The sequence below is a fragment of the Chelonoidis abingdonii genome, chromosome 10 (assembly GCF_003597395.2).
Source record: "Chelonoidis abingdonii isolate Lonesome George chromosome 10, CheloAbing_2.0, whole genome shotgun sequence".
In the NCBI taxonomy this organism is placed as follows: domain Eukaryota; kingdom Metazoa; phylum Chordata; order Testudines; family Testudinidae; genus Chelonoidis; species Chelonoidis abingdonii.
In genome coordinates this window covers 7,214,819-7,238,269 of record NC_133778.1, presented here as the reverse complement: position 1 = coordinate 7,238,269, position 23,451 = coordinate 7,214,819, and the positions used below count along the sequence as shown (strand labels likewise).

General features: G+C 45.7%; 1 protein-coding gene across 1 annotated transcript; it reads left to right on the top strand.

Moving 5' to 3' along the window:
• Positions 1-12,220: 12,220 nt before the first annotated feature.
• On the top strand, positions 12,221-20,451 carry S100B (S100 calcium binding protein B). The gene is made up of 3 exons (XM_032787709.2): positions 12,221-12,418; positions 15,130-15,300; positions 18,545-20,451. Exons 2-3 carry the CDS (start codon positions 15,163-15,165, stop codon positions 18,683-18,685), a joined length of 279 nt encoding a protein of 92 aa, XP_032643600.1. The 5' UTR covers positions 12,221-12,418; positions 15,130-15,162; the 3' UTR covers positions 18,686-20,451.
• The last annotated feature ends 3,000 nt before the right edge of the window (positions 20,452-23,451 follow it).

Here is a 23,451-nt window from a genome sequence, read left to right as displayed (position 1 = left end):
ATGAAACTCTTTTTCTTTGGGCCCTGGATGGGGCATTTCATAGAATCCCAGGGTTGGAAGGGACCTCAGGAGGTATCTAGTCCAACCCCCTGCTCAAAGCAGGACCAATTCCCAAACAGATTTTTACCCCAGATCCCTAAATGACCCCCTCAAGGATTGAATTTTCAGCCCTGGGTTTAGCAGGCCAATGCTCAAACCACTGAGCTATCCCTCCCCTCTCCAAAGCAGGACCAATCCCCATTTATGGGCCTTCATCGAGCTATGTAGGGCTGCAGGGACTAGATGTCTCAGTACAAGGCCTTTAAATCCAATAACTTGTGCCTGTGCTTTACTGGTAGGGGCGGCTCTAGGCATTTTGCCGCCCCAAGCAGGGCAGGCAGCCTGCCTGCCGCCCTCTCAGCGACTGGCAGAGCGCCCCCAGTGGCTTGCCGCCCCAAGCATGCGCTTGGCATGATGGTGCCTGGAGCCGCCACTGTTTACAGGTGTTTTCCTGAGTCACCACAGCAATAAAACCAGCGCACTTGAGAGGGGCAATTTCACTGCTAAAGGCAATGGGGACCGTTCAGGCTGCTTTAGGAGTACTTTGCAGATGTCTAGATAAAATACTCCCATTGTAAAAATGAGGTTTACACACAACCCAAAGTGAAGGCCAAAACTATAACAGGGTCAAAAGAGAATTAGATAAGGTAATGGAGGATCGGTCCATCAATGGCTATTAGCCAAGATGGTCAGGGATGCAATTCCATGCTCTGTGTGTCTCTCCCCTCTGTTTGCCAGAAGCTGGGAATGGGAGACAGGAGATGGGTCACTCGATGATTGCCTGGCTGTTCTATTCATTTCCTCAGTAGCACTTGGCATTGGCCACTGTCAGCAGACAGGATATTGGGCCAGATGGACCTTTGGTCTGACCCAGCATGGATGTTCTTCTGTTGAACATTATTAAAACTATCAACCAGTATTGAATGACATACCAAAGACCATTTTTTTTCTTCTTCAGCATTTAGATGTAAATGTATTTTGCTTTACTCCTTCGTTACTGCTCTCTCGAATATATTTTTCTACAATGCAATGTCTTATCACTGTTCCATACTGACATAATTTTGTTTCTTTTTCTGCCATGGTGATGGTGGTTTTTTGTTTTTGTTTTTTTGAAAAAATATAAAATATGTTACTTTAAAAAAGAGTAAAAAGAATCTCCGCAGCTCAGAGTTCTGATTCACTGACAGTTAACTGTTGAGGCAACTCCTGCACTAGTATGTGGAAAGATAATATAGAACAAAAAAAGCATCTCAGCTATTCATGGCCTCATGAAGGAATTCTAGGAAAGGGTATGACTTTTAACGCAGATTCAGGGCAGTGCAATCTAGATTCTTGGTGATTGTTCATTGAAATAAACCTGTTTTAATACAACTGAATTCAAGGTCCTAGTTTAGAACAAGGAATAAAGGCCATACCTACAGAATGGGTGGGCTGTATCCTGGAAAGCAGGGATTCTGAAAAGGACTTAGGGGTCATGGTGGGCAAGTAACTCAATATGAACTCCCAGTACAATGTTGTGGTGAAAGAGCTAATGCAATCCTTGGACGCATAACAGGGCAATGACAAGTATGGAGGTGCTTTTACATTTGTCTGTGGCATTGGTGAGACTGATACTGAAATAATGGCCTGTTCTGGTGTCTGCTTTTAAAAGGCTGAGAAATTGGAGAGGGTGCAGGGAAGATCCACAAAAAATATTCATAAGCTGGAGACTTAGAGCTTAATTTTTCTTATCTAAAAAACCAAAGATTAAGAGGTGAATTGATTGTGGTGTGTAAGCACCTTCCTGGGGAGAAAATTCAAGATATCAAAGGGCTCTTTAATCTAGCAGAGATAGGCATAACAAGAGCCAATAGCTGTAAAGTAAAGCCAGACATTCAGAGTTGAAAGAAGGAATGCATTTTTAACTGGGAGGCTGATTAACCTGTGGCACAAGCTACCAAGGGAAGTAGTGTATTCTCCATCTCTGGAAGTCTTCAGGATCAGATGACTGTCTGGATGACATGCTGTAATGACACAAGTCACGGGCCTTAATACATGAGTGAAATTCTACTACTAGAATTGTGCAAGAGCTCGGATTAGATGATTGAATGGTCCCTCTTGCCCTTAGCCATAGATTTCAATGAGGATAAGATCAAGCTTGCCTGCCCTAACTCACACCAGCTCTGACTCTTCTATATTCCATAATAATTTAAAAACAACAACTCTGAGCCTAAATATCTTGCCAGCAGGAAATAGAGATACTAAGCTATCATGCTGGGCTAATATAGATTCCAAGACTGGTAAAGGGACCATAGTAATCTTCTAGGCTGACCTACATAACACAGGCCAGAGACCTGCCCCACAATGATTCCTAGAGCAGAGCTTGTAGAAAAATGGCCAGTCTTAATTTAAAAATGGCCAGTGACGGAGAATCCACCATCATCATTGACAAATTGTTCTAGTGTTTAATTACCCTCATTCTTAAAATTTCATCTTATTTGCAATCTGAATTTGTCTAGCTTCAGCTATAAGAACTAAGATTAGATAGTATCAGAGTGGTATCTTATGTTAGTCTGTATCCACAAATACAACAAGGAGTCTGGTGGCACCTGAAAGACTAACATTTTTGGGGGCATAAGCTTTTGTGGTAAAAAACTCACTTCTTCAGATGCATCAAAGCTTATGCCCAAATAAATCTGTTAGTCTTTAAGGTGCCACTGGACTCCTCATTAAGATTAGATAGTAGTTGCAACTGAATTTGTTCAGCTTGAGTATTTGTTTCTTGGGAAGCACCCCAGATCAGTTGTTGAAGAGATTTTAGTCTCTTTTCCAACCTCAATTGCTGTGCTAAAAAAGAGCTGTTTTGGAAACTGTTAACGGGTAGGCAGAAAGCAGCTGCAAGTCAATGAATTCAGTTTATTCACCATTTAAAAAGACAAGAAGAAAACCAGCAGAGGCAGCAGTATTTGATATATGTGTTAACTAGATAAAGAGAGAGGGGGAACAGTGGAAGCATTGTACTGATGAATAACAAAAACACATAATTCCTAGGAAATCTCCCAGCCACGGTAATGTCAATACTCTTATGGAAATAGCCTTACTTCCATTTAAAACTGCTACAGAATTGTGCCATATCTTTCTATAATACTCTTCCATAACATCTTTCTATAGAGATATTTCAGGCCATAGGTACTGGGAACCATTTATCCTGTGGGAAGAACTTCCCAATAGCAGATACATTTTTCTAGTTCATTACCTTATAGCTATGGCAATAGGATTATATTTTACTCCTGTAATTTAAAGTCACAAACTTAAAGTCACTGTCAGCATTCACAACTTCCGAATATTAATTCCTAAACCTCTCCTCTGCGGTATCTCAACAAGTTAACTGATGCAATCTTTTTGATATGAGGTCTATGTTCGCCGGTGTGTCCATAACATAATGTGGTTTGGCAGTGTGGTCTATTGGATGGAGCACTAGAGTGAGGTGCAGGAGACATGGGTTCTGTTTCCAGCCCTGTCACTGGCCTGCTGGGTGATCTTGGGCAAGTCACTTCACCTTTCTGTGCCTTGGCTTCCAAATCTGTAACCTGACGCTAATGATACTTGCCTCCTTTGTAAAATGCTTTATCACTTACTGCTGGAAAGTTCTCTGGAAGAGGTAGGTGGTGGTGTTAGATCCAGAAAGCCCTTGTTTAAAAAAGCCTCTTTCTTGCCATGTATAACTTTGGAGCAGGGACTGTCTTTGTTCAGTACCTAGTCATGGGCAAGACTTTAGTGTGCAGGAGCTCCTATGGCCTATGGAAGTACAAATTCATATTACATCATTTCCCCCTGTGGTATTCGGAGTTGAGAGGTGAATTATTAAATGCCTCCAGCAGTGAAGGTTGTAAGTGAGTTGGGGTCTCTGGTTTGATTTACCTTCCATGGTAGTGAGCTACAACAAAGAAAACAACACACAGAGGTATCATTCACCTACTTGCTAGAGTTTGGAAGCCAGGCAACTTTTTCAGGCAAGGAGGGTCATAGTGACCATTATCTCTGCTCCTTTGGACAGATGGACACTTGCAAATCCGTAACTCCCGGCTCCCCAGGTGCAGGCTGCAGCTCTAGTGTGGCACCCACTCTTGGAGAGAGAGGAGAAAGGCAGATAGTGGTTGGCCAGTGTTACTTTAGGGAAAAGCCTAGAGAGGACTAAGTTAGGTGGGCTCATCTGAGAAGAAAGGGAGGCTGATCCTTTCTCAACAGGGAAGGGTCAGTTTTAGGGAAAAGAGATTAACAGGTCAGATGAGGTTATTTCTCTGACAAGTCCATGGCCAGGAATCTTCACAAGTGGGATGTTACTGACAGAGCATGGAGCAAGGAGAGTGGGGAATGGAGACTCTGGCCATACCATTCCAGGGTTGGGTGTTGGTCGCAGGTAATTTCTGTATAATTATTTTATTATTTGTCTACAGCCGTATCGTGGCCATCCCTGGCCAGCCTGCCAAAGGCAGTGTTGGCTGATGCCCTTCTAGCCTAGGATGGAGCTGCATGTGCTGTGCTTCAGAAAACAAGCTATGATGGGCCCATATGGACCAGAGTTGCCAGGTGTCTGGTTTTCAATCTGTTGAAAAGGGACTTTGGCGGCTCCAGTCAGCACGACTGACCAGGCTGTTAAAAGTCCGGTCAGCAGCACAATGGGACTAAGGCAGGCTCCCTACCTGCCATGGCTCTGTGCAGCTCCCAGAAGCAGCAGCACATTCCCCTCTGGATCCTATGCGTAAGGGCAGCCAGGGAACTCCACACACTGCCCTCACTCCAAGCACCAGCTCTGCAGAGCCCATGGTCAGGAACTTTGACCAATGGGAGCAATGGGGGCAGCCCCTGCAGACAAGAGAAAATAGTTCAGTGGTTTGAGCATTGGCTTGCTAAACCCAGGGTTGTGAATTCAATCCTTGAGGAGGCCATTTAGGGATCTGAGGTAAAAATCTGTCCGGGGATTGGTCTTGCTTTGAGCAGGGAGTTGGACTAGATGACCTCCTGAGGTCCCTTCCAACCTTAATCTTCTGTGAACAAGGTAGCGCACCTGGCTGCACCTCTGCAAAGGAGCCAGAGAGGGGACTTGCTACTGCTTCTGGGAGCTGCCTGAGGTAAGTGCTGCCCAGAACTCCAGCATACCCTGATCCCCTACTGCCCTCAGAACCCCTTGTTCCCAGCCCAGCTCCACACCAGAGCCCTTACCCTCTCCTGCACCCCTAGCCCTGATTCACCCTCTGAACCCCTTGGCCTCAGCCCGGAGCCCCCTTCATCCCCAGCCCTACCCCAGAGACTGCACCGCCAGCTAGAGCCCTCACCTCTCGTCACACTCCTTCCCCAGCTGTGATCTCTCTTCTGCCTTCCAAACCCATCAACTCCAGCCCAGAGACCCCTTCTGTACCCCCAAATCCCTCATCTCCAGCCCACACCAGAGGCTGCATCCCAGCCCAGTTAAAATGTGTGAATGAGAGGAGGGTGGAGTGAGTGGGGGTGGGGCCTTGGACAAGGGGTGGGGCAGGAGGTGGAGCAAGAGTGTTTGGTGTTGTGTGAGTAGAAAATTGGTAACCCTAATATCAACCCAGTGTTGCTGCATCTTCAGCAAAAGGGAGCATGAAGGAAGATGCTGTACAGCAGAGCCAGTTTTAGGTCCTTTTATTGGGGAGATAAGATGTTAAGAATTTAATAAATTGGCTACTGTGGCAGTATTTTGCTGTGATGATTTATATAAAAGATGCTATGGCAGGACTCAGCCTGGAGAGCAAGTATGCCGGGTTGCAGCACTGAAAGGAAGCTCTGGGAGTTTTCACCTAAGAACTACCAGTTTTGCTAATCAAAAGAATAAGCAAGAGAAATCTCACACAAGCTCTCTTATTACCTTCTTGCACCGGGAAGAAGGCATTTAAGATTTGTCCATAGTTACTAGTCTGGTACTGTTAGCATAGTAATGAGCATCCTTCTTATCCTTGTTCCCATCAAACTGATGGAGCAATGAGCATCTCTCTCACTTCTCATCTGTGACAGAATAAACTGAAATGGTTATTTCAGGACTAACATCATTTTTGAGGTTGAAGAATTGACAGGGAGACTCATTGGAAGGTGTGGGACTGGAGACTGCTTATAACTCTATTTTCAACTGACTCCATTTCTTGCTGATGTTCCTTGAATATGAAGAAAAGATGCCCCAAAAGCACATTCTTTCCTGGTTGCCTTGGAAGGCAGAGATTTTTCTAATACCATGCAAGTAGGAGTGTTATGGAGGTTGGCGTTCTGTCTCCATGTAGCTGGGTAGTGACAATGGGCAATGGCTGGTTTAAATTTAACCGCACACAGCTGGGGAGTGGGGGGAAACCCTGTGTGCTGCTACTTGGAACTCTCAATGATGCTTTCATCTTGTTCTCCAAGAAGGGTTTTTTTACTACATGTCCCCTAACATCAGTGTTGAATATTTGAATGTATATATGGATATGGGGAAAGCAGTGGACATGATATATTGACTTGCACCCTCAGCAAGTTTTCAGATGACACTAAGCTGGGGGGAGAGAGAGATACACTGGAGGATAGGGATAGGGTCCAGAGTGACCTAGAGAAATTGGAGGATTGGGCCAAAAGAAATCTGATGAGGTTAAACAGGAACAAGTGCAGAGTCCTACACTTAGGACGGAAGAATCCTGTGCACTGCTACAGGCTGGAGACTGACTATCTAAGCAACAGTTCTGCAGAAAAGGACCTGGGGATTACAGTGGATGAGAAGCTGGATATGAGTCAGCAGTGTGCCTTTGTTACCAAGAGGACCAACAGCGTATTGGGCTGCATTAGTACAAGCAATGCCAGCAGATCGGGGGAAGTGATTATTCCCTTCTATTCAGCACTGTGAGGCCACATCTGGAGTATTGTGTCCAGTTTTGGGCCTCCCATTACAGAAAGGATGTAGAGAAATTGGAGAGAGTCCAGCAGAGGGCAATGAAAATGATTAGGGGGCTGGGGCACATGACTTATGAGGAGAGGCTGAGGGAACTGGGCTTGTTTAGTCTGCAGAAGAGGAGAGTGAGGGGGGATTTGATAGCAGCCTTCAACTACCTGAAGGGGGGTTCCAAAGAGGATGGAGCTTGGCTATTCTCAGTCGTGGCAGATGACAGAACAAGGAGCAATGGTCTCAAGTTGCAGTAGGTTGGATATTAGGAAACACTATTTCACTAGGAGGGTGGTGAAGCACTGGAATGGGTTACCTAGGGAGCTGATGGAATCTCCTTCCTTAGAGGTTTTTAAGGTCAGGCTTGACAAAGCCCTGGCTGGGATGATTTAGCTGGGAATTGGTCCTGCTTTGAGCAGGGGGTTGGACTAGATATCTCCTGAGGTCTCTTCCAACCCTGATATTCTATGAGTCTATATTTGGGACTCTAGTTAACAAGTCAATTGCTGCTGCTTGTTTTCCATGTTGAGTCTTAACTCCACTAATTCCAGCTGAATTTGCCTTGGAAATTCCATATTATTAGTGGTTTTCTAGTAGTACCTCGTGGTCTTGCCCAGGATCAGGGCCCCATTGTGCCAGGTACCATAGAGACACATAGTAAGACAGTTCTTGCTCCCAAAAGCTTGCAATCTAAATCTAAATCATCTTAATCTTTATGTTTAGAACTATTCCATGAGATGAGGTTAAAAGTTACTGCTAAGTCATGACTACAACTCCCTAGGATTATTCATTGAAAACCACTGTTTGTGGGTGGTATTGCATTTTCTTTGATAATTACTGGAATGCTTTATTAAAATAGAAAATTTATAAATACACATCTTTATTCATAGATTCCAAGGCCAGATGGGACCCAGTGATCATCCACTCTGTCTCCTGTATAACACAGGTCAGAGAAGATCCCCAAAATAATTCCTAGAGCAGTGCTTTTAGAAAGACATCCAATCTTGAGATAAAAATGTTCAGTGATGGGGAATCCACTATGATCCTTAGTAAAGAGGGATAGTTTGGTGCTTTGAGCATTAGCATGCTAAACTCAGGATTGTGAGTTCAGTCCTTGAGGGGGCCATTTAGGGAACTGGGGAAAAAATCTGTCTGGAGATTGGTCCTGCTTTGAGCAGGGGGGATTGGACTAGATGACCTCCTGAGGTCCCTTCCAACCCTGGTATTCTATTCTATGATTCTGATGGTTAATTACTCTCTCTGCTGAAAATTTATATCACCTTTCCAGTCTGAATTTGTCTGGCTTCAGTCATTGGATCATGTTATGCCTTTCTTTGTTAAACTGAATAGCCCATTATTAAATGTTCCATATGTAGACACTTAGACTGTAATCAATTCACCATTAACCTTCTCTTTTGTTAATCTCAATATATTGAGCTCTTGGAATCTATCACCATAAGGCATATTTTCCAATCCTTTAATATTCTTGATGTTCTTCTCTCAACCTCTACAATTTATCAACATCCTTCTTAAATTGTGGCCAGCAGAACTAGACCCAGGATTCCAGCAATGGTTGCGCCAGTGCCAAGTAGACAGGTGAATTAACCCCTCTTCTCTTACTCGAGATTCCCCTGCTTGTGGATTCCAGGATTGCATTAGCTCTTCTCTGAGTGGGCGCTCCGCTTCAGGTGCACATGAGCCGCTCTGCCTTTGGCTGGAGACTTTTGGTAGCAGTTCCCCTTTCACATCCTCATGCCCTGTACCAAGGCTACATAGGGCTGTGCGGGTGAACTTTCCTCAGTTCCTTCTCATCTGCCTCTGGCCGGAAACGGAGCATAGCTGCGGCCTGTTCCCTCTTCCATTAGCATTTTAGCTTTGACAGTTAGTAGTAGGGTTAGCACCTTTATCGTTGTTGGAACATTTGTCGTCTCCTTTCTGCTTTTCTAAAAAATATCACACACACACATGTGCACTCGATTTTTTTTCTTCTCCTCCTACTGAGGGGCTTGAACAAGTTTTCTTCTGTTGGGGATGCCAGGTTCCCTGGGCTTTGAAAGGCACCTCTCTTGCTAGTGAGTGGCACTCGAAGTACTGCCCCAGCCCTCCCAGTTCCCTCTTTTAATGCCAATCTCCTTACGGGTTTTGATAGAGAGGCCTGGAGTCTGGCTCTCGCCTCCAGTAGGGTGCAACTTCCTTATTTTTTTCCCATAGGAATTTATTTGGTGGTGCCTTTACCCCCTCCCCCTTTGCTCCTTCCTGGCAGGATCACCATGGCAGCTCAGAAGGAAAATTCTAACCACAAGGGCAACCCCTACTTACTTGCCAGATAGCTGGAGACTCTCAAGAAATACCACAAACACACAATAATATAATTTGTCTGTTGAATATGTAGACAGAGAGTAATAGAAGAGGGTGAAATACTACTCTTGGGGTCACTGATAATCCTCATGAATTTCCCCAGTCACACGACCGGATAGATCACGAGTAAAATTTAGCATCCCGTTGTCATGCGTACTTCACAGGGGTCCTTGAAGACCTGTGACAACGATATCGTCTGTGGCAGTTTGGCTGACGTGGTTCAATGCAGCCAAAGGCACTCACACGTGGGATAAGATGGTAAGTCCCTCCACAGGTTTCATAGGCAGTACATAATAAAATCCCCAAACCCTTAGCCCCTGGCTTGAGGACACAGTTCAGGGAGTAGGGTTACCCAAGAAATTCCCTGGATGATCTAACTAAAAGATGGTGACTCACAACTCCACAAAGGATCCTCAGCCTCAGAGATGAATCTAGAGTCTTCAGCCACTGCAGAGCGCTGACAATCGCAGCTGGCAGGTGTCCTCTTCTTGCAGGAGCTGCGCTCAGCGGCGGCGCCAAGCATGTGCCTGCGGTGACAAGCCGCAGGGGGCACCCTGCCGATCCCAGCGAGTGCGGCAGTCAGGCAGCCTTCGGCAGCTTGCTTGCAGGAGGTCCACAGGTTTCGCGGATTTGGCAGTAATTCAGTGGCAGGTACACCGAAGCTGCAGGACCAGGGATCTCCCACAGGCAGGCCGCCAAAAGCAGCCTGACTGCCATGCTTGGGGCAGCATAAAAGCTAGAGCCACCCCTGGCTGCACTGCTTCTGTTCCCAGGATTTCCCCTCCCTACACAGGGATGCAGGGCTCAAGGTGCAGATTATAATAACTACTAAACTCCTAACTCCTGATCTTCTACCCTAGCGCTCAGCTACTCACAGCTGGCAGGCAGCCCTGAGTTAGCAGCTGGAGCAGACCCTGCCACGTGCTAACTGATTTATCTAGAAGCTGAAGGGCTAATTCAGCTCTGGGGGCAGAGGGGGTGGGGGTTTCCCAACAAAACCCTACTCACCGGATGTCACCTTGAAGAGGGAAAGGCCCAGGCTGAAGGTGTTGCTGCCAGAGGCCAGTTCTCAGGGGACCCTGCATGCAGGCCTTGGACTTACCAGCTCACCCACAGCAAGCCCTGCCCTTTCTGTGGCTGGCTCAAGACCCCTCCAAGATGGCTTTTCCCCCCTCCCAGTGCTCCTGGGGGTGGGTATCGCACATCTATTGGTCAGGCTAGTTCCTCTTCCTGAGCGCTGACTTGGCAATGGTCTCTAACTCCCCCGTCTCTCAGACACTGCTCCTCCTCTGAGCAGGTGGCTGGTGGCCATCCAGGCATCCTGCTATCTCCTCAAGACAACCGGGCCCTCATCGCTCAAAACAGTGTCTCTCTCTCTCTCTCTCTCTCTCTCTTGGTTATCCAGCAGCCTCTGCATCTGCCCTTGGCCCCCTTTTAGAATTATAGAAGATCAGGGTTGGAAGGGACCTCAGGAGGTCATCCAGTCCAACCCTCTGCTCTAAGCCCCTTTCTCTCAGGGGCAGTGTGCCCAGCCCTGAGCTACAAGCACACAGAGGCCAAGGAAAGCTCAACAGGGGTTACAGAAAGATCTGCACTTCTTTTAAGGGAAGGTCCTGAGACAAAGATACTAAGTATAGGCTCTTAATCATGGAGCAAACCTTAAGACTGGCTTCTGACATGGGTGCAGAGTAGTCCCGTGTACAGGGACCCTCTGTGTCTGTCAGTGTCCCATCGTCTAAAGCGCAGTCATCGAGAGCTTCCAAGGGAAAGACAGGATTGGAACCCCAGCCTCCAGCACTCCCCATGAGTGAGGTACAGATATCCCCATCAGTGGTACTGAGACCTTCCCACTCGCTCTAAGAAGAGGGCTAAGAGGAGCAGAACAGAGAGTTCTTCATCAGAAATGCTCTGGTCACCGGAGATCTCATGCCCCGAGAGGAGTGCTAGTGAGGCTCTGAGCACTTTGGGTAACATGAAGAACTCTAAGACTTCAACTAAGTCCCATTCCTCAGCAGGAAAGGGCTTGGTACTGAAGATTATTATGACCAAAAGCCCTTCCATCATAAGAATGACACTAACAATGCTGACCACCCCTCGTACTCCACAAACTCTATCCAAAAAAAAATAAATAAATGTGTGAGTGGGGGGAGATGGACTAATAAAATCTAAAAAAACCCACACAGTGCCTTGACCCTGAAAAAGGAGAAGTGCCAGAGACTCCACAAAGTCCACTAGAAATTTTGCTATTACTGTCGATTTTACGTGGAAGGTGCAATATAACCCCCTAAGATAGGCTGTTCCTGCAAGGATTCCAAACTTATTCTCTCTCATGGGGTTTCTTCTCTCAGGCCTGGCAAGATCAGGAGGTGCAGAGGCTAATGAAGTGTGTGTATGTAACAGATATAGTTAACTAAACTGTTTTTGACTTAAAAATAGATTGGATTTGAATTTTAAGTACTGGTCCAGCCAATATTTTATCTGAACCCATGTGGCATGCCTTAAAAAATGTCAATTAATTGAATTCCCTTGGCTCTGGTTGGTGTCCCACAGTACGGTAGATCTGCAACTGCAACACTGCTGTTATTGAGAGTTATTAGCATTAGTAACAATTGTAAAATACATGTATGATCCCTCTGTCATTGTTCCAGTTTTAATCCTTGCCTCCACTTTGTCACCAGAGGACTGGCATATACATTCTATTTCAGTTAGCTAATTCCTCTCCTTTATTTTGTTAATAACAAGAAACCCAGGACAAACTTCTTGTTAGGAATTAAAAAGCTGATTGTCTACTTTTCCTTACAAGAGATCTTTCTTTCACTGGTACCAATGTGTCAGTTGGAAGCTCCCAGAGCAAACTGATGTGGGATAACAGCTTGCTCAATGCACCCTTGTGTATATTTCCACCCATTCCAGGAAATCAGGTCCAAGAATCAGCTGCCTCCTTCCTACTCCCACCCCCTCCTCAGGTCCTCATTGGCTGCTGCTGTTCTGCAGAAGCACTGCATCTTAGTCGATGGACTTCTCCACTCCCCAACAGATGAAATCAGACGCTTCCCCCTTGCTGTCTTAGAATACATTGCTCTGATTCCAGCAAAAAGTGGGCACAGAAGGAAGGTGAGTAGCAGAAATACTACTATGGTGTTTAGAAAGAAATGACTTTATTAGCAAATGCTAATTCTGAATATTTATGCAGGTGGGTCACAAACCAACTTAATTATTGAAGTAGGAGTGATTTCCCCTCCTCCCCCCCACTCACTTTGGAATCTTCAAACCTTTGGGGTTTTGTCAAACTAAACATTTTAAAAAAGAAAAGAAGAAAAGAAAAAAAGCCGCAGCAAAAACAGAGTTGAGGCACATTTTTCATGCATTTTGTTATGGCTGCAAGCATCGTCAGATTGGACAGTGATACAGCAAAATTGTGTCTCTCAAGCCATTTCCATTACAACTTGCCCAGGGAATACTGATTTGAATAAATGAAGAGCAGTGCTAGTTATGGCTGTAACTTTTCCAAAGATCATTAACTGTATCTAATTTAAGTCAATTTGCCTGTTCTCTTGCTCCTCTGGCTGAGGAAGATTTGTCTATGATAGAGAGTTACATCACGAGGCAAGTCCCTAGCCTCTGATGTAGTAGTTCCTGTAAAGTTGATAGGGCAATGCTGACTTGCACCAGCAAGGATCTGCAAGAACCAAGTTTTTTCCCCTAAGAAAAGCAAAGTCTGATTTAATTTTATTAACTAAAACCTTCCTTAGCATCAGAGTACTGTGAAACTTTTTGGGCTGGTTTTTTTTACCTCTTTTCCCATTACATTGTAATCTTCTAAAGGGGTTTCATTATCTATATGAAATCTGTAAGAAACCTTGCAATCAAATATTTATGTGATGTCAGGAGACAAGGACATAAATCACTTACATTCTATAGCTAGCATATTAAATAGTTTATCAGAAGCAGTGCAGAATGAAGGGAAATGAGCATATTTGCTTGCACTTAGGGCTTATGAAAACTGGATCTCATAATGGACTGTTGGTTTAGTGGGGATAGAGCCTTTCAGTGATCCAACCAAATCTGAGAAGTAAAAGAAAGAAAAAGCTGGAGATTAAAGATGATTGCAGAGGAATTTGTAAAGCACTGTAAACAAAAATGTACAAAATCCAGGAAAATGGAGCAAATCAACTGGTCAGAAGACTCAACATAAGAAGTAACAAATGCTACAAACCAAGAAAATTACACAACACGTGTGTAAATATATATTTCCGCCCTGCTATTTAATTGGCTGAGACAGGTTCTTGTGATGTGACACAAATTGTAAGGGCTTTTTCCTTCTGAAGTAAGAAAGGAGGCTTTTTACTAAGACAAGGTCACACTACAGTAAGAACCTAAATAGATAAATCTCAGCACAGGAAACTGGAACTTGTGATTCTGCAGCAAATTTGGGGAAAAGATACCATGTTGGAGACACAGACACTGTTTTCATACTGAGGGCAGTATTTTCCATATGTGTTTACAGTCTCCAAAGGGTGAAAAAAACAGAACCTTAAAAAATACCATGATTGAGGTGATGTGTTGCTCAGGCAACGATACAAGTCTGTGGTTCCCAATTTGTGGGCTGCAGACCAAGAATGGTCCATGGAGCAGTCCTGGTGATCTGCAGAAAGCTGGCTATTCCCACAGGGCTGGCTGTACTTGTTCCCAACTGTTAAATTGCATTAAAAATAGCTAAAAATCTATTAAATACTTTCCTATGTAACCAATGGCGGTAGTTGCCAAAGGATTATATTATATGGTCATAGATGGTTCCAAAGATTAGTTCTTTTACATTATTAGCAGTCTCTGGATTGAACAGACACAATTTTTTATTTTAAAGAGCTAGGTTGGATCTAACTGAAACCTGGCCAAAATATCTATTTGAAAATCATTTTGTGGCACTTCAGTTGTCAAGAAACCTTGTTTTCCAGACCTTCACTTGCTGCTTTTTTCCCCTTTCTTCTGTCAGTGCTGAGGATCTTCCTCGACATCTCGGGGTGAAATGCTTCTCTGGGGCTTAGTGGCCCATCCACTGAAAAGCAAGGCAGTCAGTACCATTTGACTGAAAAAGTTCAGTTAATCACTGATGTATTGGTGAGGGTTGTGTATTTTGACTATTTAAGTCTTTTAACAGCCTGCTGGCTTTTATTTATTTATTGTACTCTGCCAAAGTGGAGATCAAGGTGCAAAACTTGTGTTCAGATATCAGGGAAGTCTGGGAATTTTCCAGACAAATAGTAGCTATTCCCTCCGCAACGCCCCACAGTGCACTCTCCTTGAATGTAATGTTGAAATTGACAAATCCCCTATGGCTATGTTACCCAGTAATCCTCCCTTCAGAATGTTACTTTTTGTTAGTGATGCTGGCAATAAGCTAATGCATATATGGACCATCTAGTACTGCCGGGTACCTCCTTTTAAGGATAGGTCTGTGCTGACTCTGTTTTGAAAATATACAAATATTCTGCTTGTCCTCCAAGGTTTTGAAGTAAGAACAATCATTTAGGCAATGTCCCACATGTATTTCCTAACCTTAAGCTATATCAATGGAAAGAAAAGTTTTCACAGATGGTCAGCTCCTCGCTGGCATTATTTCCCCATGATTTCCTTGAGTGTTCATCTGGGGCCTGATCCAAAGCCCACTGAAATCTATTGGCATCTGTCCATTGACTTCCATGGGCTTTGGAGCAGGCCCTAGTGGTATAACATTGTTGGTCCAATGTTTTTATTGTTGCACAGAGCAGGCAAAAAGGCGTTTAACCCCCTCCCCATGCTGAGCTTAACCCTGTGTTTCCTCCCAGTCACTTTCATTTTAGGTGAGTGCCACTGTAAAAATGTCTGCTCTGGAAAATGCCATGATTGCCATCATTGAAGCTTTCCACCAGTACTCGGGAAAGGAGGGAGACAAACACAAGCTGAAGAAATCTGAATTAAAGGAGCTCATTAACAATGAACTCCCCCATTTTTTAGGCGTGAGTATTGCCTTTTGAACAATGAATTGCCCTTTACTTTATTGTGTACCAAATGTCGAGATGCCTGAAGATGTTTACTGTAGCCTTTGACAGTTCTCAGCTCTCGTGTTGTTTGCTGAAATAGTTTGAGCTAGCAGGCTGCTTCCCGTGGCAATGGGAACAGTGTATATACTCAAGCTGTGACTGTCAAAGGGCTCAGCGCAATGGCCTGGTTCCAGTACTTCAGCCTTTGTCTTATGCTGTGTTTCTTGGGAGATGTCCTGATTTAACAGCTACTCAGAAGGTGGGCAATCAAAGGGAGTTAGCACATTCAGAAGGCAAAGCATATCCCCTCTGGATGGCAGGCAGCTCTCTCTCCATAGAATGATCTCTTTGCCTGTCCCAAGTATTTCCTAGGTGCTTGTATGTGAGGGGTCAGACTGTATGTATCAAGGTCTGGTCATCTGTGGGGGAAAGCACAGGGGCCCAGATCCCCAAAGGGACTTAGGAACCTAGATTGTTCCTGTGAGCCACAAAATCCCTGCTCAGCTGATGCCCAATCCTATAGATGCCTAAATTTGTGTGCTAAAAGTCCCCTAGGTGCCTACGTTTTTGCCTCTGTGCATTTGTACTGCTGCTTCAGGCAGGCATCTGGATGCCTGTCTCGTGCCTAAGACCCAGCACCATCCTCAAACCCAAGGAGGGGAGGCGTTGCTCACCAGTAGGCAGGGCCGTCCTTATCCATATGCAAAGTACACGACTGTGTGGGGCACCAGGAAATTTCGGGCACCACATTTTCTGGTGCCCTAGGCAGCTGCATGCTGTTCCACCCCCTGCTCTGCCTCTTCCCCATGGCCCCCGGCTCTGCCCCAGCCCCACCTCTTCCTGCCCCTGCTCTGCCCCAGCCCTGGCCCCATTACACCCCTTTCCCTGAGGACTGCAGTAGGGGTTGGGTCTGCACTCACCGGGCAGCAGTAAGTGGAGTGACCCAGCCCCAGCTTGCTCCACACCGCCAGGAAGTGCTGGGGGGCGGTTCCCCTCTGCCCCCTAAGCCCCAAGGCTGGGAGCCAGAAGAGAAGAGCAGAGCGGAGCGGGCTAGGGCCGGATCACTCCACTTCCCGCTGCCCTGAGAGTGCGGGGTTGGGTCCACCCTGCACTCACTGGGTAGCAGGAAGTGATGTGACCTGGCCCCAACCTGCTTTGGTCTGCCGGCCCGTGCTGGGGTAGGGGGCGGTTTCCCCTACCCCCCAAGCCTGCTCCTGCCCCGCTCCCTGCAGAGGCCTGCCCCTCCCCCCCACGGGTGGGGGCGCTGCATAGGGCACCAAAATGGCCCTGCCTGTAGGGGTGCTCAGAGCAGGCATAACTCCACACACACGGCAGGAGGAAGAGGCAGGGACTCTCTTCTGACCTTTAGCGCTGTGGTTAGGGCACTCACCTGGGCAGTGGGAGACCTGGCTCAGTTCCACCCTCTGTCTGAAGAAGAGAAGGCACTTGAACAGGGGTTTCCCATGTCTCAGGCAAGTGCCATAACCCCAGGATTATAGTCACACACTCTCTCTCTCCGGCCCAGTGCATACTGTATTTAGTTATTGATACGCAGTGGAACAGCTTGAACTGGAGAGATTGAGAGAGCCCCAGGTCAGACTGTCTCCTTGTCCAGTGGTTAGGAAGTGGAGGTGGGAAACTGCTGTTCAAATCCCTTCTCCTCATCAGCTGGGAGGTGGAATTGAACTGATGTCTCCCACATTCCAGCTGAGTGCTCTAACCACTGGGCTAAAATTAAGGGAGGTATCTGCCATGACTTTCCCCAGCCTTCTGCTTAGTGTGGAGTTAGGTGTGCACTAGAGCCGTTCTATGCTGACTCCAGGGGAGGGTTCTGGTTGTGGATTCCAAGCTGAGGTAGGAGTCTGCCTCCCGCCTGGATTTAGGGGCCAAAATCCTAGAGTGGGCTGGGCTTAGGCACTCCTCTCCTTGGTGTCTGCTATTGACTAGTTTTGGCAGCTCCCCACCAGTATGGTGACTTGTGCCTCTCTCCTCAGGCATTGTTCAGAGCGCCTTAGTGCCTAACCCAGGCATTGCACTGCCCACGTCCACTGAATCTGGGCCAAGGTGCCAGTCTCATTCTTGCAAGTGGGATGTGGACAGGACCGGGGCAACCACTAGGCGAACTAGGCAGCTGCCTAGGGCGCCAAGTGATTGGGGGTGCCAAAAAGCACAGCCAGGGGAGATGGTGGAGTGGAGGTGAGCTGGGGCACAGGGGGGCACAGGGAGGGCTGCCTGCAGCAAGTAACGGGAGGGCATGCGCTCTAATTCTCCTCCCCTCCCAGGGTTGCCACGCCAAACAGCTGATTGGTGCTGCAAGCCTGGGAGGCGGGAGAAGGATTTGGGAACAAAGTCACAGAAACTGAAGGCAGTGGGGAATTTTCTAACCTCTGGCAGGGAAAGTTGAACTGTGCTTCCCCAGATTCATTTCCTATTTGGAAGATATTTTAAGAAGTTTTAATATCGCTTGTTTGAATCGCTTTATCGTTTGTGAGCTGACATGACATCAGCACTCTAGAAAATAACTCAAATTCTATGAGTCCAGGGTAGCCTACGTTGTACTGTGTGTCCTTGTATTAAAGATCCCGGGAGGACATGATTATTCTTTGCAGACACACACTGGGTTCAGTTCGGGGATCGGTTATGTCAGGGCCACGATGTGTTTGCAGTCCTGTTCATCCTTTCTGCCTCTGCTTCCTCTCCTTTCTCCCTAAGGTATCACTCCTATTATATTGAATAAGAGTCAAATTGTGGCCCATGTGCTGATCATTTAAGAACGAGCTTCTTTTCTGCTGTTACAGCGTTTCCAGTCACATTAGATAAATGTCCATCACCTTAATCCGTCCATGGAAACACAAACCGTTATTCCAGAGTGGTTTTACATACTGGTCAATGCAGTAAACAAGTGGCCGACAGTTCCTACTTTATGTGGGTCTCTGTTACAAGGAAGCTGCATAAGGAATTGCAATCCCATGCCAGTGCTTGGAAGGCAGCATGGGAAATGGATACATTAAGAAAGGGAAGCTTCTATGCATGTGTTTTGAATAAACATTGAATGATGAGAGTATGGTCAGCTCCATTGGAAGCCTAGTAGGTGACATCTACTGTACTATCTATTAGCTCCATTTGAAGACAACGAGATTACGAACCAGAACTTCTAAATCTTATTCACAGCCCTGTCCATTGTTCACTAGCTTTAACTGCTCTTTCTTGTTTTGATTAGGAAATTAAAGACCAGGAGACTGTGGATAAGGTGATGGAGACGCTGGATGCTGATGGTGACGCTGAATGCGACTTCCAGGAATTTGTTGCCTTCATTGCCATGGTCACTTCTGCTTGTCACGAGTTCTTTGAACATGAGTGAAACATCAGAGAAGCAACTGAGAACCTGCTGTGTGTGATTTTTAAAGATCGAATATGAATTCTAATGTAGAGAGACTAAGCTGGTTTAGGGGTTACTAGCAGTGAGTCTGCTAATCCTAAGTAGTTTTAGTAAGATCAGTGTGCTTTGTGAATGGAAACATACAAATGTCTTTTAAAGGGCTGTTTGCCAGTACCTGCCTAGCTCTTAAGCAGCATACGTATTATACCTTACCTATAAGTAGAGTGCACAGCATCCTACTGCTACATGACTAAAGATATACACAGACTCGGATGCACGTAGTTAGACCTTCCAAAGGTGTCCAAGTTTTATTGTAAAGATTTGTTTTGTGTTTTAAAATCGGGGCTGGTATCAGTTAGTAAGTAATAAAGGGACTGGAGAACAGAGGCCTAATCGAAAGCCCATTGAATTAAATAGCAAGACTTCTGACTTCAATGAGCTTTGAATCAGACCCAGTAGGCTAACGGTGAAAGAACAATAGAGAGGGTATGCACTAATTACGCAGTGGCCACTCTACACTTCCATGAGCATTTTTATTTCTCAGCAGCTTATTTCTCTTCATCGGTATTGTGTTTAAAAGGCAGGCGAGGTAACATTCTAGGCCTTTTCGCTTATTTTTAAGTCTTCCTACTTTTTAACTCCTAGCAGAACTAGGTGCTGAGGCAGTTAGGGCACATACACCTACTATGATAATGAAAGAGCTGAAAGAGATTCGAGACAGCGGTACATTGAGACCGTGTTTCCAGTATAAAGTTACAATGAGTGATCACTGGGAAGGAAGGGCTGAAGGAGAACAATTCTATCATGTTATTGTTTTGTGTTAGCAATATAGGTACTGTATTGGGTTTTGTGTTGGTGGTGGGTCCTTGTATCCCTTTCAGAGATCCAGGAATCTAATATCCTTCCCCATTTTAAGCATGTTTATAAAATTCCTGTTCCACTGATCTTGACTGGGCAGAACAAGATGTAAATCTCCGTGGATCATCTCAGAATACTGACTCTCTAGACTAAGGCTTGGTCTACACTAGGAAATTATATTGGCATAGCTACCTCAGTCAGGGGTGTGAAAACTGACATAACCCCCGACTGTAGATACAGCTGTGTTGACAGAAGAGTGCTTCTTCCACTGATGCAGCTAATGTTCTGGGAGTTGGCTTTCCTACACCTACAGAAACCCGCCTGTTGTTGGTGCAGGCTGTGTCTCCATTACAGGGCTATGCTGCATAGTTAATGTTGGTATAGTCTCCATAGTGTAGACATACCCTAAAGTTCAAAATGTGCTACTGAATTCATGTTGTAAGCAAGCAACCCAGCTCCGAAGAGTTGGCTATAATTTAAATTTCCCCATAGCTCAGCAATGGGTCAATGTTAAACTTTAATTCTGGACTAATGAATATTGAACAGTAAAACATTAAATTAAATTAGAGAGTCATTTTAAGTAGCTATTATCCAGATGACCCTGATTTCCATACTAAATATGTATGTATAATTTCTGGGATGTTTAGAAATAGTGTTTCAAATTCTGAATGTTGTATTTGGATATAACCTCAATCTGCATTCTTTTTCACTTTATACATTTTCAGTATTCCATAATTTGGTTTTACAAAATGCCCCATGTTTTATGGAAATGAAGATATCTCCTTCTGTAGTTCTTTGCAGCTGTGGAAGGAGACCTTGCTAGGGACATGCACGTAGGAAAGGTACTGCCCTACATTCAGATTCAAATTAAACCAGCAGCTTTAACCAAGTGATTGTGGGGTTTTTTGTTTTGTTTTTTATGTTCAATTATTTAGAAAAATGTAAATTTAGCATTCACTGTTCCCACCATCCTATTTTTTTACATCTTTGGGAATTTTTGGTTCTATTATTTCTCAGTCCTTTTGATTGCTAATGAAGGCCCTAATCCTGCAGCAAGATCTGTGTGGGTATAGCCCTGCCAAAAGGTATTTTATCATGCAGTTTCTGAGTGTAGTATACGCGTGTGTGTTACTCATTAGCTCAGTTTGGGTTTTGTCTCCCTCAAGTGGCTGGTCCCACACAAAACCTTTGAGTCTGCTACAGGCTCCAGCTACCAGCTGGATTTAGTCCTTTAGCACAAACAGTAGCAGTTCATGTGTGACCCTTTTTAGGTGAGAGGTCTCCAGGTCAGTCCTTGCTGATGACCATGGCAAACAATTGTCACAAATGGTGAGCTGGGAAATGCACAGAGATGGATCGATGATGAGTGGGGCGTCAGACCCTCCAAAATGGCGGTTCTGTCAATCCTTCCAGCCTCGGGTTAGGCATTGTCCATAAAGTATCAAAAACCCAGCGGAGGGACCATTACAACCCTTTCAGCGGTTACATCTATCTCTATCTACACTGTTTACAAATAGTGTTTATATACTGTAAGAATTGAAGGTATTATACACTCATATTGCCCCTTGCAGGTACTGTTTGACTGATAAAGTACCGAGTCAGCAGAACAGCTGTGCTATGGGGTCATTGTTCTGTAGATTTGAATGAACTGGGAAAGAGAATCAGTGCAATTTATATGTAGAGACCTGTGGGTACTTCATGCAGCTATAACAAATTCATAGTAAAACCAGCATGTAAATACAATCATATGCAGCCACATCAGGGTTGAAATGCATGAACTGTTGAGCGGTGCATAGCGAGACTAAACAGGCTAGGATGGTAAGTGAATGGTCTTGTCTAAAAATGGTTCAATTACATATTATACTAGTGGGGGTAAAAGTCTGATCCAGATTTGCTGGACTGGCTGAGATGTGCTCACGGATGCTTCACCCGCCATGGAGCTGCCAGTGCCCCCCAGGGCCATTACAGAATCAGAACAGTCACAACCCCTTTTCCCTGGCTATGCCCCCAATGCTTGATGGAAAGGGATGGCATAGAAGCTGCATCACCAATCATATGGCCCCTGGGAATTCCCCTGGACGCCAGTTACACTGGCTTTGGTTGCACTGGAGGGGTGCGAAGCAGACTTAGAGTACGCACCCTGATCCTATCTGAATAATTGTTGCTAATGATATGTTTCCTACTCTAGATCTGATATTGTGTCAGCAGTTTTCCCTTCATTCTTTTTGACTCTTCAGATTGAAATAAGCCTAAAAGAAAATGCCAAGCTGGTGGGAGCATTAATTGTGTTAGCCCTATTTACCTACCCTTCCTGGGAGGAGGCCAGGGCATGTGACTAAGGCTGTGATTGTCAGTTAGGAGCCTCGACTTACAAGCAAGTCCCTTCGCCTCTCTGTGCCTCAGTTTCCTTGCCCATAATAAGTGTGGTGAGACTCAGTTGATTAATGGGTGTGAGATCTACCAAGATGTTCAGCTGGTGGGGGTTGTACAATTGTGTGATGTTAACAGTGGACTGGACTGTGGGGTATTTCTTAGAAAAAGATGTCTTATGCAAACAAGCCACCTGAAAAAGGTCCTGCCGAGTAGATCACTCGGCTGCTTTGTAAAGGTTCTGAATGTTCAGCCAGTTGAGCGAGCTGACTGATCTGTACTGTCTGACTTCAGCGTTGGCTAGAGCTGGTAAGAGTAAATAAGAGTCACACCAACATTGAGAAGAACAGCGACTTCATAGTTCTCAGTCGCTGCTAACAAACTCCTGCTTTGTAAGTTTAACTAGTTTTTCAAACCAGTGGGAAAATGGAAAGAGAGCAGAACCCCCTGTGCAATTTCAGAGTATGTTTTCAGCCAGTAGTGGTAGCAGACATTTCCATTGCGATGGTGCCATTTTGGTCTAACAGAAGGGCTTTGAGCCTTGCACTAACAGTGACAAAATAAAGTAGGCAGAAAACTGGATTCTCTGAGGAGGGTTTTCAGTCACTGGAGCAAAACACCGAGATCCAGACTAAATAAACAAATCACTGGCTGCTTTGTGACAGCAGGCTGGCTGGGGGCTGGAACAGTGGACTGTATTTTCCTCTGTTAGAGACACACGATGGGAGAGGTAACATCTTGTATTAAACCAACTTCTGCTGAGACAAGCAGTTGAGCCACACAGAGCTCTTCTTCAGAGGACAACCATTCAGATTTTCCACTAGTACCTTGGAAATTGTGCAGGCACTTTCCATTGACTTGAAGGAGAGAACTGGTGGGGGCTGTGAAGAAGCCTGTCTAGATAGGAACGGAATGAAGTTTCTTGGAGGGGGTCTGGGAGGAAGTCCTTGTCCAGGTACCAGACATGCCCAGGAAGGGCAGGGCCCAGACAGCTCCTACCTGAGGGTGAAAGGCTGCAGCCCATGAGGTCCAGCTCAACTCTCCTCACACTTCGGGGTCGGTGAGCACAAGACCAACACTAACCCTACTGCCCTACTGGTCCCCTGCAGCCCCAGCTCTCACTGCCTGTCAGAACTGGCCCTGGCTACACCGAGGGGCAGGACCCGGGGGTAAAGGTCACTCACGTCAAATCCCAGGAGGCAAGTGGGGAATCGCAGCATGGCGGTGCTGCTCCTCATGGGCCTGGCTCTCCCATGGCTCTGGACTGGATCCAGAAACTGATGTGCTGTGGGAGAAGGAGGTAGGGCCTGGTCAATGGGCAGGTGTATGTTCTGTACCCGTGAACCCCTCCCCTTCCCCCTGGGGCTGATCCTCAGGGGCCAGGGTGGAATATGGGACTTCCTGAGAGAAGAGCCTTAGAAGGGCTTTTGCTGCTCTCAGAATTCAGCCCATGTCCTTTGGGTTTTGTCCCACTTCATCAGAGCCTGGGATGCTACATGGTCAGGCTTTGCGGACCCATG